Source organism: Cheilinus undulatus, linkage group 11 (assembly GCF_018320785.1).
Source record: "Cheilinus undulatus linkage group 11, ASM1832078v1, whole genome shotgun sequence".
NCBI classification, from domain to species: domain Eukaryota; kingdom Metazoa; phylum Chordata; class Actinopteri; order Labriformes; family Labridae; genus Cheilinus; species Cheilinus undulatus.
Genome location: NC_054875.1, coordinates 20855742 through 20871789, shown reverse-complemented (window position 1 = coordinate 20871789; position 16048 = coordinate 20855742). Strand labels below are relative to the sequence as shown.

Genomic DNA, 16048 nt, shown 5'->3' with positions numbered 1-16048 from the left:
TGAAAGTGTGGCTATGTGACAAGGACTGTGACCTCAGGAGGGGGCCCTTAAATGTGGCTGCTCAGTGCTACTTGTGCTGAGTATGGATGACATGCAGAGGACAAAGGTAAGTAAGTTGAAGGGCTTTGTTGTGAGCATTGCTGTCTGACTTTTTGATAGAGAGTTTGGGTTCAAAGAGATGTTAAAATTCTAACCTCAGTGGCTTTAACATGCAGTGAACTCTGTTATTGACCATATGGAGGAAAAATAAAGAAAAAGCAGTTTGCACTCACAGATATGTTTAAAACATTTAAAGATAAGGTCAACTTGCAAGCAAACAGGTGCCTTATTTCATATCAAAGTGATATTGACTATTTGAAAGCACTAATGAGAAGTCTTTGGTTGGTTATAAAACATCATGAAATTCATACCGATGCCTTTATGTCACTAACACTAAACTAACCATCAGAGAGAAGATTGATTATTTCTACAAAGTTAGTTTGAGTGCTTATAAGCTTGCTACGGATAGGTTCAGATAAGGCAAATAACATAAATGTCTATTTTCATATCCTCCAAATGAGGACACTTTTATTTTACCTCAAACTGGCATATACTGAATAAAATCAAGGTACAACTGGATTTTCTGATTAAAAAAAAAAAAAGTATAAATAAAGAAGGTGCAATCTTTGCCTATATATACTGTGAGGTTCTTTGCAAAGGCACCCTCCTGAGCAGCCCCTTCATTAGTGTTTGCCTCATTGAGGTAGGCCGCAACCGTATTACTTCCAGCATATTCCTGCCATTTGTGTTTGCTTGTCTTAATATGACTTTACATGATGTAGGCAACTTCAGATGAACACTCAATCTCTTTGGTGAATGCTGATTTCCTTGACAGCTAGCCTAGTTAACATTACACAGCAGGTCCTGTCCAAATGATTAGCTGGGCTGGTGGAGCAACAGCCAGAGGATGCAGGATCTTCAAAACCAAAACATATTGGTTTTGAAGAGCCTGCCCCCCATTGTGCTGACCAGGGGGCATATAGAGCGAGAAGCGGGGCTAGTGCGCAGCTCACTGATATAGAGAGACGTGCTGCCAGGAACAGAGGAGCAAAGCAGCTCTGGGAGATACAGGTAGAAAGAAGAGCACAAAGTGATGCAGAATGGCATATTTTCTTTTAATTTTACAGCAGTATCGTTAAAAAAACCCTCAGAAACAACGCATCTTCAACTCGTCACAAAGATGCAGGTTGTTCGTACTGACGTGGCGCTGCTGAATGTCACTACTCTGTCCCCCTTCACAGCATCAACTCCTGTGGCAAGCACCGGTCAGCAAATAGGCTATGGTATCATCTCCTTTTATAATCTTTTTTTAGTGTTCAAATTAGTGTTAGCGTCTCTTACAGAGAGAAAGCAGAGGAGATAAAAGACGATGTCTGCTGGTCATTACATCCCGACTAGGGCTGTCACGATATCAGATTTTCACTTCACGATTATCGTGAGCAAAAAATGTCACGATAATGATATTATCACGATATCAATAAAAATATAAATAATAATGGGACAATTAATCAAATTTGTCTTTAACTTTATCTATATTGTGTTCCCTCTTTTGGCAGATGAATTACACTCAAAACACCTGTCTAAGGAAGTACTGCAGCTGTTGTGTCATTGCAGAGGGTCATATTTCTTAAAAAATGCAGAAATATTAATGTAAGGTTTTTATTTATTCTGTAGCATGTGCTTTTAAGCTTTTCAAAGTAAAAAAACAAACATCTGATTTGGGTTTTTTCAGTTTGGCAACAAGAATGAAATTTCCATGCTGTGATCAGCAGGGTCAATCTGTTATCAAAATCCAAGATAGTTCTTTTTACATTCATCAGTTATCAGAGATAACACACTTTCACCAGAGGTAAAGATTCAGGGCTTTTGAGTTAGCATTAGGGGCACAGACCCCACAAGCCACCCCATGGCTCCACCTCTGACTGATAAAGTTATCCACCACACAGGATTTACATTGTCATAATGCCAAAAACAGTGTCCGAAACGTAGGGTTGTAAACACATTAGGAAATAATTAATTACAGACATATTTCAAGAGCACCTGCAGCAGTTTTTAACCAGAATTATCCTGTTAGCTCTACTAAAAGAACTGAGTTAGATGGCTGCATTGGGATAAGGTCTGAATTTAATTTTTGCACTAAAACTGTTTAAGTTAGTAAACAAGGCACAGTCTAATTTCTTTAAATGTGCACAGAAGCTTTAACGCTCCTCATAGCGCTACAGACAGTATCAGCGTCTCCACTGCTCTGATGCGCGTCATGACGCACAGGAAGGGACACTGGCACAGAGATTCTGAGCCAACATTCTGTTATTTGAGGGGAAATTCCTTCTATCCATAAAAATTGGCCTCTTTTCATAAAGTGTTTAATTTATGGACAAGGACAGGAACAGAGAGGGGCAAACAGAGTAAAAACTAACTCTCAGAGAGAGCTGACGGAGCGCTGCGCTCTTTGGCACTCGCGAACAATGATCAGTAAAATAATTCTACCTATGGCTTAAAAAACAAAGGATGTAGTCTGTAAATATCACCCTGATGTTGCTCTTATCAATATTGCCCAGTTAATTAGTCCAGGCTGCCAGCTGCCAATGTTTTTGGAGCGTTATAGCTGACGAGGATGTGAGACTCTTTTTCGTGCTTCATTCAGTGAGAAGACTTGGTTTAGAACAGTGAAAAAACCTTATTTGTCAAGGGCAGTGCTTAGGTGAACGCAGTATTACAATTTCTTAACCTGAACACAGCCTCTGTTATTCTGTGCATTACATGGATGGTCAGACTTTAGGAGGAATTGGACACGCATGTTGTGCGTTGAGGGGAGAGAGAGGGATGACACACACCACACCAGCAGGTGTTAACGGTCGGGGAGAGAGAGAGTGAGAGAGAGAGAGAGAGAGAGAGAGAGAGAGAGAGAGAGAGAGAGAAAATGTTGGTGCTGCAGTGGCACTGGATAATTTACATATTATCATATGCACATTTCTAACACGATATTGAAATTTTATTTTTTAAAACCACGGTTATCATCAATACCGGTATACCGCGACAGCCCTTATCCCGACTAGCAAACTCTTTTCCCCTGACCTCCTTAAATAAACTCTGCATGCTGTTTGCTTTATGTTCGTAAATAACAATGGCTGGATCAAGTGATCCTGTTAATAATTACTGTTATAAATGTATAAAAATCAATAATCTGAGATCATTTTGTAGGCTATATGAGTTTAAAGAGTTACCCCAAACAGGATCACAGAGATCATATGATCAAAGGCAGGTGCACGCTGATGATCTCTCAATTAATTGTTTTTTTAGTACAACGTAATGACCCTAAAAAATGTATTAATGCTTCAAAAGGCTTGTTAAGTTCATTTTAAGATCATTTAGACTACCAAACAGATGCAGTAAGGAACCTATCGTGGATTAAACTGGTCCCTGATTAAACTGGTTTATATATTTTTTTTTTTTTTCAAACCTGAACGACCAATCGATTGGTTGGTGCCTGGGTGTAATTTCGGTCAACTGAATTTTTCTTTGTTTGGCTACAGCCCTATTAAATTCCCTGTAAAGTGATTAAAAAAAATCTGTGTTTTAGGTTTGTCATATGACAGGCCACCGTGTTATGAACCACCAGGTCAAATTTCTTTCATGAAAAGCATCTCTAAAATAATATAATGTAGCTTCAAAATCATGAAAAATTAACCTGCACTTGCAGAGGCTGTCTTAGTGTTTATGATGCTAATTGTCTCAGTTATCCTCTAGGTACCGGAATACCTTTCACTTCCTGTCAAAAAATCCCCCGGTTTTGGTCACCAGTCTTGGTGTTTTGTCTTAATATGACCCCATGGTTTACACAGCCTTATGCTGTGGCGAGCTTGTACATCTTTACAAATTAAACGCTGGCTGCTGAGAATCATGACCAATGCAGCAAAATCCTAACTTTAATAGCCGACTCTGTAGGGATGGGTACCGAATTGGGTATTTTTATAGGTACCAACCAAATTCCGTCGGTACTCCTGAGTACCGATTCAGGTAAAATCAAATTGTACCAAGTTTCGGTACCTAAACGCATCCTTGTGACTACAAGAGAGTGTAGGAGTAGTCAATTTTCCATGAAGGACACAAACGTAGCATTGCATGCACAAGAGTAATGATGTCGGTAGCAGCTAACTGAATCAACAAAACAAGCATGGCTGATAGGAAGTGGTCGAAGGTAGTGCTCCATTTTGCTAAATAGGATGCAGGTTATGCTGCAATATTTGTGACATGAATTTCAAGGTTTACTACAGCAAAACTTCTAACCTGAGGAAGTAGTGTCATGATTGATAACCCAGAACGGCTCCTGCTGTTTCCTGCTTGTTTGCCCCCCTCCCTCTCTCTCGCGTACTGAGTCCTCACTTTAAACAATGTGATAAGCCTGTTAATCATGTGGATATCAACCATGAAAATATACTAGATAAAGGGATACATTTGTTATCTCAGTCACCTAACAGACACTGGATCAAGGCATGTTATGGATTGCCTAGTGTGAGTGTGTCCTAAAAGCTGCTCTCCATCTCTCCAACTTGGCACAGCTGGTGCCATATGAAGCCTGCCTCACACTTTGAGAAACACTGTTTTAAGCTTTAACACAATGGGTGTACAACAGAACTTTTAGCTATAATTTAGACTGTTGTTAGCAAGCGAACTTGCTGTTAGACAGTTGTTAGCCTTGATGCTGCAAGAAATTCCTCGGGGTTGGTTGTCATGTGAGTAGGCTATTACTGTTATTTTGTTCTTCATGTTGCTATAGACCTGTAGGTTGGCCTAAAGATGTTCCTGTTCATGTTTTTGCTTATTTTTTTGTTAAGATGCATTGAGTTATGTAATTGTCCACTTGTCAATGCAATAATTATTTTGAATTTACTTCTGCCTTCTTGTCTTCTTTTTTTTCTTCTTTTGTTTTCTTCCTTTTTTTTTCCAGAAAAACAACATTTTGACAAACAACCCCATAGTGTGTGACAACCATCCACATGATGGGGTTGGTTGTCACAATGTGTCAGAGTGGTGATAGTTAATTACCTCTTTGGTAAGATAAGTTGGAAAATGAAAGGGCTATGCATTTCAAGCCAACACCTTTCAGCTTCAATTAAGCGTAGGAATGACTACTGAAAGATGTTTTGATGATGAGCAATTCACTCTAGAGTAAAAAGTGTGACAATGAAAAAAATACATGAAAGTAAACCACTGCTTAAGTTTGGGACTTGGATAAACATAAGTGGGGATGAGAAAAACTTGACAGAGCCAATGGTAATTGCTTTGCTGGTTGATAATTACCTATAAGTTCATTAACACAAGTGACCCCTTTCACATTACACATAGTCTTTAGATCCTTTCTTAATTAAAAGTATTGATTAGGAACTTTAACCTGACCCAGCTTTTTCATGGTTTTGTCCTCTTACTTTCTTGCTTGCTGAGTAGCATTTTTAGTGAACTACAGTCTGACATACTGTTCCTTTTCTAGTGTTTTATGGGGTTTTATTTTAACATATTGTCAAAGAGTAATGTAAGACCCTAACCCTGCAACCAGTGTGATGAGAGCAGCACCGCTAAACTCAAATCTTAGCGATGCCCAATAACATTTCAGTTCCTCAGAAATATTCCATTACACTAAAGTCCAGACAAACATCTCATTTTAAGATACTACAAATAAAACATAAGGCTAGAATTGCTCTTAATCTGTAAAAATATCTGATATTCAGCAAGAAGAAACTCACCTGACGAGACGAAGTCAAAGTTCACATTTTGATTAATGTACTCGCTTTGATTTGAATATTTGCACACATAGTCTTGGTACATCAACCATCTGAACTAAACCTGCCCCACAAACATCTTATTCATCAGAAATAGACACAGCTTCTTATTAAAGAAAAATAATATCTAAATTTACTTTTACTCTGACAGTGATTTTGTCAAAAGCAACTTGCAGCAAATGTGTTGATCCTCCAGGAAAGCAGGAGGTAAATATCATCCACACTGTGCTGAAGAAAAGGGTTTTGTCTGTGACTGCAGCAGGTGTAAAGGTCAGTGAAGTGGTTTTAAATGAGATCATGTAAAAGCAGCAACATTGCCCTCTCACTCTCTTGAGTAAAACCCCTGAATCTCAACCATCTCCAGAGCTTTGTTCTGCAGCTGACCCCACAATCTGACCTCCCAGCAGAGAGACCAATTTCTCTGAGGGGATCTACGAATTATCCGAATAACATCACATGTGGTATTGGATAAAAATTCATCTTTAAGTGCTGCCTACCTGTGTTAACCCTCTGCCAGCCCACAGTGAAGGGAGTCCTGGTCTGGATGAGGTAATTGGTGATGGGGCTGCCGTTGTCTCTGCCGGGGCTCCATGCGAGCTGGGCCGTACTGTCTGTCACCTCCTCCACAGTCACAGAGTCTGGGGGGCTGGGGGGGCCTGGTTCAATCACAGGAACAGACACTGTGAAGTACTTGTGCATGCAGAGCCACAGAAAAGACTACAGAATGTGGATGTGAATATGTGTACTCACAGAAACTGTGAGGAAAACATGAAAAGCAACAACATTTGCATAAAAAACACATCCAGCTCCACTATACTGCTACAAGACATTATGCTTGGTTAAGATCCTCTATATTAGAAATCAACGTTAGTAGGAGAAAAAAAATATGTATTTTCTAAAGCTTTGAGTTTAAGCTTTGAGGAGAAGTTATGCCCTTCACAAGGAATTAAAAGTTAATTCAAGATTTATCCTCCAATATTCACCCAACCTGTAATCCTTCCCTTTCATGCTCCTCCTGGTAATTGATCGCGGAAACAGCAGACATAAGTAGGTGCAGGGGCTCGAATTAAAAGGTAAAAGATGAAAAAGAGCCTCGCAGCCCTGTAGAAACAGAGTTTTATCATTTATTTTCATTATCCCACCAATTAAGCAGTGTGATGTTTTACTTTACCCTCATCTGCTTCTTCCTGTTTCTAATGAATGTGTCAGCTCATCAGAAATAATAGACCGCTGGAGAGCTGAGAGACACACCGCAGAATAATGACGCCCCGAGCTCTGCTTCACACTCTTCACCGGCTCTGGAGTGCTTTCCATCCCAGGCAAAAATTCTAATTATTCAAATATTAAGTGATTATTTTAATAAACAATCAATGCTTTGGAAACACAAACATATGATTTTTTGATTACAGCTCATGCAGAATTTACTTGCTATATGTGTGAGTGCATGCATATAAATATTCATCAGACTCATGCGCAACTTGCATGCTAAATAAGTAACTGCTGGACTACATTTTTTCTTGTTTACAGAAGCCCTGAGCGTGCTGCCCACATACATTTGGCCTTAAGGCACCAGCTTTAGAGGTATTGATCTTTGTAAAACTCATTAGCAGCTCCTGATCAACAAAAACCTTTAATACACTGGCCTCATTAATACATATTAATGGAGCAGACAATCAAGGATCAATTCCTTATCCTCTTAATTATATTTCATTGGCCGAGAGAAGAGGGTGCTGTCAGTGTCTGCAGGGTGTTCAAATAATCTGTTATTAATGTGGACAGACTGTCTGGGCTTGTATTGTGAAGCTGGTAAAGGGCAAATTGATATCTGGTAATATCTTTAGAGCAAAAGACATGGCAATTATAACACATTAATCAGATTTTAATTTAATATCAGCCATATTTTTAATATGTGTGTATATTTCAGAACCACACTGCACCACTTTTTATTGCCTGTGTTATTCCCTTACAGGATGATGATGATGATGCAACTGTCAAACAAGCATGAGTGCTGACCAAGTGGTTTGAATGTGAACAACCATGATGTAATCCATATAACATGACCTTCCGCATCACAACCAACACTCAAAAGAGTGCATAAGAAGAACTGTGGCATCTCCAACATTTTCTGTTGTCTTTGATTTGATCTTTGTGTCAGCCGCGATCATCATTGACCTTCAGATCTAGCGGCAGTGTAGACCGAGACAGGATCAGACACCAGCTTCTGCATTTATACTCAGCCACAACAAAGAGCTTACAAAACAGGACTGCATTATTAATGCAATTAAGACCAATTATCATTATTATAAATGTCTATCTGTGTAGCAGTGATCAGACTCACTTCAACTCTAGCCCGCTGACAGACACACAGTTAAATGAGCCATGCATTATTAAAAGTGTTGTCTTAACATTAAAATTGCAGATTTTGAGCATGTGTAAGAGCAGCTACTGAGGGACGATACTTTCATTGTGTATTCCCATCGACCTATTCCAGTGTAATAAACACATCCACACAGTTTCTACCCGTCGTACAAAAGAAATGAATGATTTTTTGTTGTTTTGAGCCCAGCAACAGAAACGAAAAATTAAAAAGGAGAACAAAACAATCAAAATGCACGTCTCTTTTTAGATTCCCCATTGCTTTGGATAATATACACATCACAGGACAATGGCTCTGATAGGAAGTAGCTCTGATCAATACAGCAGTGTGCTGCTGATTATCCAGACAGGATGGGCTTGTGTACTAAAAGATGGCTTATTGTTAAAGAAGGGGGGAAACTGAGTTCATTTAGTCAAGTATTGTATTTGAGCTTACTTTATGAAACTTTGTTTGCTCCAGGGTTTTGCTTTTCACTGATGATTTATTTCTATTTCACTATATTTTACATGGATAAAATTGTATTTTAAACTCCACTTCAAGTATACGAGTCAAAGGCCCTGTTCCATTTCTAACTTAACCTTTGATTTTGAGTGCCCCCTTGCTCATTAAAACAGAGTTAGAAAAATCAATGGTGAAATTTTCTGCTTCTAAATCAGATTAAACTATTGATAAATCATGATGGCATTTATGTAATCAGACATTTCCAAAACAAACATTTAAAAAAAAAAAGCTTGTCTGAAAAAAGGAACATATTGCACCATAACAACATGAAATCATGATATTAGACTGATCTTCAAATCTAGCTGTTGATATGCAGTGTACTTGTGATTTCCCATGACACTTGGTTTGGCATGTACCTCAGGAAACATTTCTTTAAAAAGGCCATGCACCCCTAGCACTTCACTTTACCCCTCCATCCCAAAAAGAACTATGACACCCTACCCACCTCCAGAAATGAACATTCAAAACATGGGGGTAGAGCAACATGATAAAGGCAAGGGGTGGGCAGGGATTGAGCATTAGTTTCAGAGGTACCATATGGAGGGCCCGACCATGTAAAACGAGCATTGAAGCTTTCCCTAGAGGTTGCCACCCAGCGAGAATAGCCTCCACTCCTCTTGGAAGGATTTAAGATTTTGGAGTGCTTCAGTGGAATTTGTGCCCACTAATTCTGTGGGGCATGGATGAGGACAGGCACTGATGTTGGACGAGAAACTCATCAAACCATGTATTTATGTTCCTTGCTTTGTGCACTGCAGGGCACAGTCATGTTGAATTAGAAAAAAGACCTTCCCAAAACTGCTGTCACAAAGTTTGAAGCACAGCATTGTCAAAAATGTCTTGGTTGCCCTTCACTGGAGATAAGGGGCCTAGCCCAAACCCTGAAAAACAGCTTGTGTTATCCCTCTTCCACCAGTCTTCACAGTTTTTTTTTTTTTTTGCACAATTATGAAATACACAAAAGACAAAGATGACAAATTATATGAGGTGCAGGGAGAGGAAAAAAACCCAAAGGGCTTATTTGAAGCCTCCACCTAAAGGATATTAAAGTTACACAATATTATATGCACGTATAACATACAGTTGGCACAATGCAGTCAGGCAGGTAAACCTACCAGCATCTCCAAACCCCCACTTGCCATCTGTGAGGCTTGTATGCTGCTGCTCAGCCATGGAAACTCATTCTATCAAGCTCCTCCTTCACAGTTTTTGTGTTTACATTGATGCCACCTGAAGTTCAGAACTCTTCAGCAATGGAATCACTATAGTGTTAGCGACCTTTACGCACCAAAAGTCCTTGCAATTGTTGACCCTGCTCTGTGATTTTATGTGGTCTCCCGCCTTGTGACTGAGTTGCTGTTGTTCCTGAATGCTTCCACTTTCTAATAATATCACTTACAGTTGACTGCGGAATATTCAACAGAGATGACATTTTCTCAAACTGTCTTATTGCAAAGGTGGCAACCATCACAGTACCCTTCTTGAAGTCAATAAAGTCTTCAGATTATATTAAGCTAACATATGTGCACATTAGTTTATGCTAATGTTTAATGCTTTATTTCTATTCTGTGTATGATCTGGAGCGGGCTGTGAAGTTATATGGAGTTTTTTGTCTCATGTTATCTTTGCCAGACATTAAACTTGGTCATAAAAGAATCCCAGTGTCACAGTCTGAGATCTACAGTCTACAGCAAAACCGTCTTAAAAAAATCTACCTGAAGATTATATTCCTCCACATGGTATATAATTGCCAGACAGCAAACACATAATGGTAGGTCAAGCAAAAGACCTGGGACTAGTTTTGATCTTGACCTTGTACTTTCAAAATGTAGTGGGCATTAATGTAAAAATTGAAGAAAATTACTCAAAATGTGCTTTAGATATAACAGTTACAAGAATGGCTCAGATGTTTATGGACAGACCTACAATTTAAAAAAGAATGCCTCCAGCCCTGGTTGTCACCAACACAGAGGAATAGAAAATAATTAAATTAGCAAATACTGACCAGCTACCACAGTTCAATGCTGCTTATACACAAAAGCACTTATGGTTAGTATTAAACATTTGCCATAACACTACAAACAGGAACCTCTCTTTTCAAGAACTGATTATTTTACTTTCAGTTTTAGAATCTTAGTAGTTCTACAGGCTTTGGTTATTAACAACTGTAGAAATAAATAAAACAAAACCTGGGAAAATCAAATCTACATGTGCAGCTAGTTACCAGTGAGTAAATGAGAAAAAGGTGAGCCAGGGTCAGGCAGAGCAGAAATGAGAGCCAATCAATGGTGCAGCAATGGAGACTGGATTTTTTTCAGTTCACATTGCCCAAAAGCAAACAAAACAACAAGGACACAGCACAGTATCCAGTTGGGTACTAATGCGTTTGATACACCTGATGGAGCAGATCGAGAGCCATAGCATTGTGTTAGCAAATGCTAGACCGACAACTGTTAAGTTAACTCATTCCTGGTCCACCATCTGTCATGGATGTTGTTAGAGGATTTCAAGAGTTTCGACCAAGTAAAAGTGAGAGTTAAGTGTGGTATAACAACCACAACTGAGTGTTAGTGTAGGCTCATGGTATACAGTTATTGCATCACATGGCACAGTGGGCAACCAAAGGTTAGATGCAACATATTAACTTTGCGTGGCCACTTGGAATATCACAATACATTACAATACAAAAAAAAGTAAACGCAAATAGATAATTATGACATATATGTATGTAAGTACTGCTGGGCAATATGGCCAAAAGTTACAATATTGCCAAAAGTATTCGCTCCCCTGCCTTGTTTGCATGTAAACTTAAGTGACATCCCATTCTTAATCATTAGGGTTTCATATGACGTCAGTCCATCCTTTGCAGCTATAACAGCTTCAATTCTTCTGGGAAGGCTTTCAATAAGGTTTAGGAGTGTGTTTATGGGAATTTTTGACCATTCTTCCAGATGCGCATTTGTGAGGTCATACACTGTTTTTGGATAAAAAGACCTGGCTCTCAGTCTCCGCTCTAATTCATCCCAAGGGTGTTCTATTGGGTTGAGGTCAGGACTCTGTGCAGGCCAGTCAAGTTCATCCACACCAAACTCTCTCATCCATGTCCTTATGGACCTTGCCTTGTGCACTGGTGCACAGTCATGTTGGAACAGGAATGGGCCATCCCCAAACTGTTCCCACAAAGTTGGGAGTATGGAATTGTCCAAAATCTCTTGGTATGCTGAAGCATTCAGAGTTCCTTTCACTGGAACTAAGGAGCCAAGCCCAGCTCCTGAAAAACAACCCCACACCACAATCCACCCTGTGACGCTTTGCATTGCACTTGGTGATGTATGGCTTGGATGCAGCTTGCTAGGCTATGGAAACCCATTCCATGAAGCTCTCTACGCACTGTGAGATCTCTCATCATCACCATCCATTAAATTGTCTTCACAACAACTAATGACCAAGTAGTACCAGGTGCTGGGTCATTCACAAAGAGCTGGGCATAAAATACCAGAAGTAGAGCGGTATGAGCAAATCTGACTCATTTTCCTGACACCCAATGTTTTTTTTCCTGAGACTCATGTTTTCCAGAGACCTGACAGCTTTTCCTGAGATCTGAAGCTATTTATCTGAGACATCTGAGTCTGAGACCTGAAGATGTCCTAAAATGGACACTGTACACATTCAAGGACATTCAAATCATGTTTCTAAGCCATATTAACACGAAGTAATGGATCTAAACATTCTGGAAATGCTCGGAGAAGGGGAGGATGAATGAAAAAAAAAAATTAAAGTGTCATTTTTTTGGAAATTATTGTTGGGGGGTCAGAGGAACATTTTAAGGGGATAAGGCCCTGAAAGGCCTAACAATTTCTATGCTCTTGTTGTTCAGACAGCCAATATTTACAGCTTATATGGGCAGAATTTTTTTAAGCCAAAATATTGGTTGCAAATATCAGTAGAAATGTTCATATCTGCTGACACTGAAAATTGATGTTTCTATTCAATATCTTTTGATACTAAAATCCTACATCTTACTCATGTTTAAAGTCTCGGTAGAGTGAAATCCAAGCTTTGTATTGTAGAACACTAGATATGGTGGAAAAAGGGTGCTGTAGACATATAAAACTGAGATCTGTGTGTGACTGAATTTGATTCAGAACATTAGCCAGTTGTTCCCCTCTTTCCTGGCTCGGTTTTATTTGGGCAGGGCAAATACAGGAGCTCATGACATGACCAGTCTTGATGGGGAATACCTACGCTCCGAATGCTACCACGTTATAAAATCACCAAGCAATTCATTTAAGTACAGTCTAATGTTAGCTGACGTTGCTGCTTTCACTGAAAGTTGACAGCAAGCTTCATGCTGTGTTTTTGTTCATTGTGAGGTAAATTTGCCAAATCTGTCAGCCATGGTGGCCTATGATCATTAAAAGTATCATAGCAGAAATATTTGTACCAGAAACAGTAAATTAAATCCCCAACTTCTATCTGACTGCTCTGGCACGGAGCGAGGCAGCTGCTCTCTGATCAGAAGCATGCTTTTTTTTTTTTTTTTTTTTTAAATCTGAGAGGATTAAAATTTCTCATGAGTGGGTGTGGCTTTAGCTCATTTAACCTACACGCCCACACCATCCTAGAGCAGATATTACAGCTTCATTTTTCATTATTCTGAAGGTTCATTTTATAAACTTATAGATGTTTTTCATGACTGAAATTTGTCCTGGTGGTTTATAACTCAGTTGCCTGTCACACAGCAAACCTAAAAAAAAAGATTTATCACTCTACAAGTGACTTTAAAAGAAGTATGAGGAAATTGGATATTTTGCATTTGTAAAAATGAATATTTATTCATAAATTAGCTTAAGCCTCCTACAGACAGTGCGTTTCTAGCAATCTGGCAAGTTTCTGACATTAAACACTGCGACATGAATCTCATACAACATCAAGTTTGATGTGTGTAGTGGGCAGGCCGTTAGGTTGATCCAAAGTTCAGTTAAGACCACGATTTCAATATGGAGCCTACCGCAAATTGGCTTCAAAAGCAGTTTGAGTCCACCTATTGTAAGCAGATGGCTAATGTCACACAGGCTTTGTCCAATTCTTTCTACAGTCTATGGGGACAGCCACACAGTGTATACTATGCTTTAAATATCATGCCTACATTAAAATTAGTAAATCATTCAAAATAGTGATAAAATGTGTGTGAACCCGGTATCGTGATATGTATCCCATCATGATTGTAGTGAGTATCATGATTGAGTTTCAATGCATCCCTAAAGGCTACAGATCACAGATCAATAATGTCTTCCTCTTGACTGGCCAGCTGCTTGAATGGAAAATAATATTTGAATCAACATGTTTTGATATACTAAAGCCATTCGCTTTCCCCCATGACTGTTTTTTCTTTCCAGCTTCATGCTTTGCCGCCCAGCGTTTGAAGCCACTTGATCCAAGCAATGAGACATCCATGACAGCTGCCGTGAGCAGGAAGTGTAAATAATGCACAATCTGAGTCATAGACTAGTTTCTCTCCAGTCAATACTGGGCCAATCAATTTCCATGGCCTTGATATTGCTTCTGCAGGAGAAACTGCCTTATTTCCTTTTAGTCCTCAGCCATTTGGAAAGGAGGGCTTATTAATGAAATTAGCCTAGCATGTCTTCAGCGTGCCAAGCAGAATCACTCATGGGTATCCTTGCAAGATAAAGATATGGATCCAACCATTTCATGCCTTGACACAAAAACCATCAGTCACCTTGTGTGACATTTAACATACTTGCATAGTGTCAATTTGCTGGGCTATTTGTCATATCAATCAAAGGCACAATCATCCCCCACTCTCTCTGCAAACAATAGAAACCTGCCATTCTCACAAACTAAAGTTGCTCTATGTTGCTCTGCCCAATGCTGCTCCTGACAATTGTGTCTCTGTGGAGCTATACATACTGCATGAGTGAGCACAGACAGGCATCTAAACATTCCACTGTCAAGTACAATGTTACAATATTGAAAATTGGTCATTACCCAGGGAGACAGAGAGAACGGGAGAAAAAGAGAGAGAATAGCTGATGTTCCTGTAATTCTGCACTGTTTTTGTCAAGTTCTCTGCTTCTACAAACATCATTGCATGCAATTTAAAAGAACAGCCAGCCTCTCTTATTTGAAGTAATCAAGTGACTGCTGCTAAAAATAAGCAGAAGACAAAAACTTTGTGGTTTCTGATGACTTCTAGGATGATTTTCATGTGGATATGAGCATTTTTCCTTCACTGCAATCACCAGCTCCAACAAACCCATTTGACTAAAAAGACTTAGTGAACACTTTGCCTTGGCATTTTTTATATTTTCAGTAATGCATATCAACTCTGTACCACCAAACATATATTCTTCTATTATGTTTTGCAACCCAGCTTCATTGCTAACCATCACAGAATACAGACATCTTTTGTAGCTAAATCTATCACTTACTTTAAAGCTATTGTATGTCCATGTGTCCTTGAGCAAGATTCGCAACCTCAACATTCTCCCAATGGGCAGGCCTTGCAGCTCAGCTGTCATCACTGTGTGTGTGAATGGAGCGATGAGAGGTAATTGTAAAGTGCTATGTAGGTTAAGGTAAAATGCTATATAAGTAAAGTCCATTTAAAGCGCACAAAAGATGAGAGTGTAGGATAAAGTGGAATGGAGCAGTGAGGCCGCAGAAAGCAAACAACTGAAAACCATTCACTTTAACCCTCACTGTCAGGAAATGTACAGTGTTTAAAGAAACAGACATAGGCACTGTAACCCACTGACACAAACTTTAGTCAAATTCTGTGTTAAAAACTGTATATTGATTGACAGAACCTATGAATTCTTGAATCAAAAGGTGACTTATTTGGCTCAAAAGATATTTCTGCATCCTCTTTCTGATTGACATGCCTGAGCAGCTACTTATCAATCAAAAGCAGCCACACCTTAAGGCACACTATACTGCATTGTAGGTTTTCTATTAAAGGAGGGCATCATTTGTGAAATCAGCATCACATTTCACTAAGGAAGAATTAAAAAACTGAATATTCTATTCATAAAAAAGGGTAATTTTCCTTATTTATTTCTTCATTCTGGACTTCTCCTTGCAACATGTGCAATCACTCCCCATTGACTTTGATAGAAAAAAACAGGGTTAAGGCTCCTCTGTTTTGCCACATCTACTTTTTCCTATTCTCTTATTATTTAGTCTTTTAGGGAAACCTCAAAGACCTATCAAAAGTGTTAGATATTAATGATTCAAGGTCTGGGAGGCTAAAATGCAAATTTGAGCAGTAGAATAATCATGTTGAAACCACACACTTTGTGATTATTTGGACAAAGAATCGTTTGCAATG

General features: G+C 39.1%; 1 protein-coding gene across 1 annotated transcript in view; it reads right to left on the bottom strand.

Annotated features, from left to right (window-relative positions):
- cntn3a.2 (contactin 3a, tandem duplicate 2) overlaps positions 1-16048 on the bottom strand; it is a 72182-nt gene that overhangs the window by 17572 nt on the left and 38562 nt on the right. Inside the window, exon 14 of the mRNA XM_041799615.1 lies at positions 6314-6472. Coding sequence (XP_041655549.1) covers positions 6314-6472 — 159 coding nt within the window. The remainder of the gene's footprint in view (positions 1-6313; positions 6473-16048) is intronic.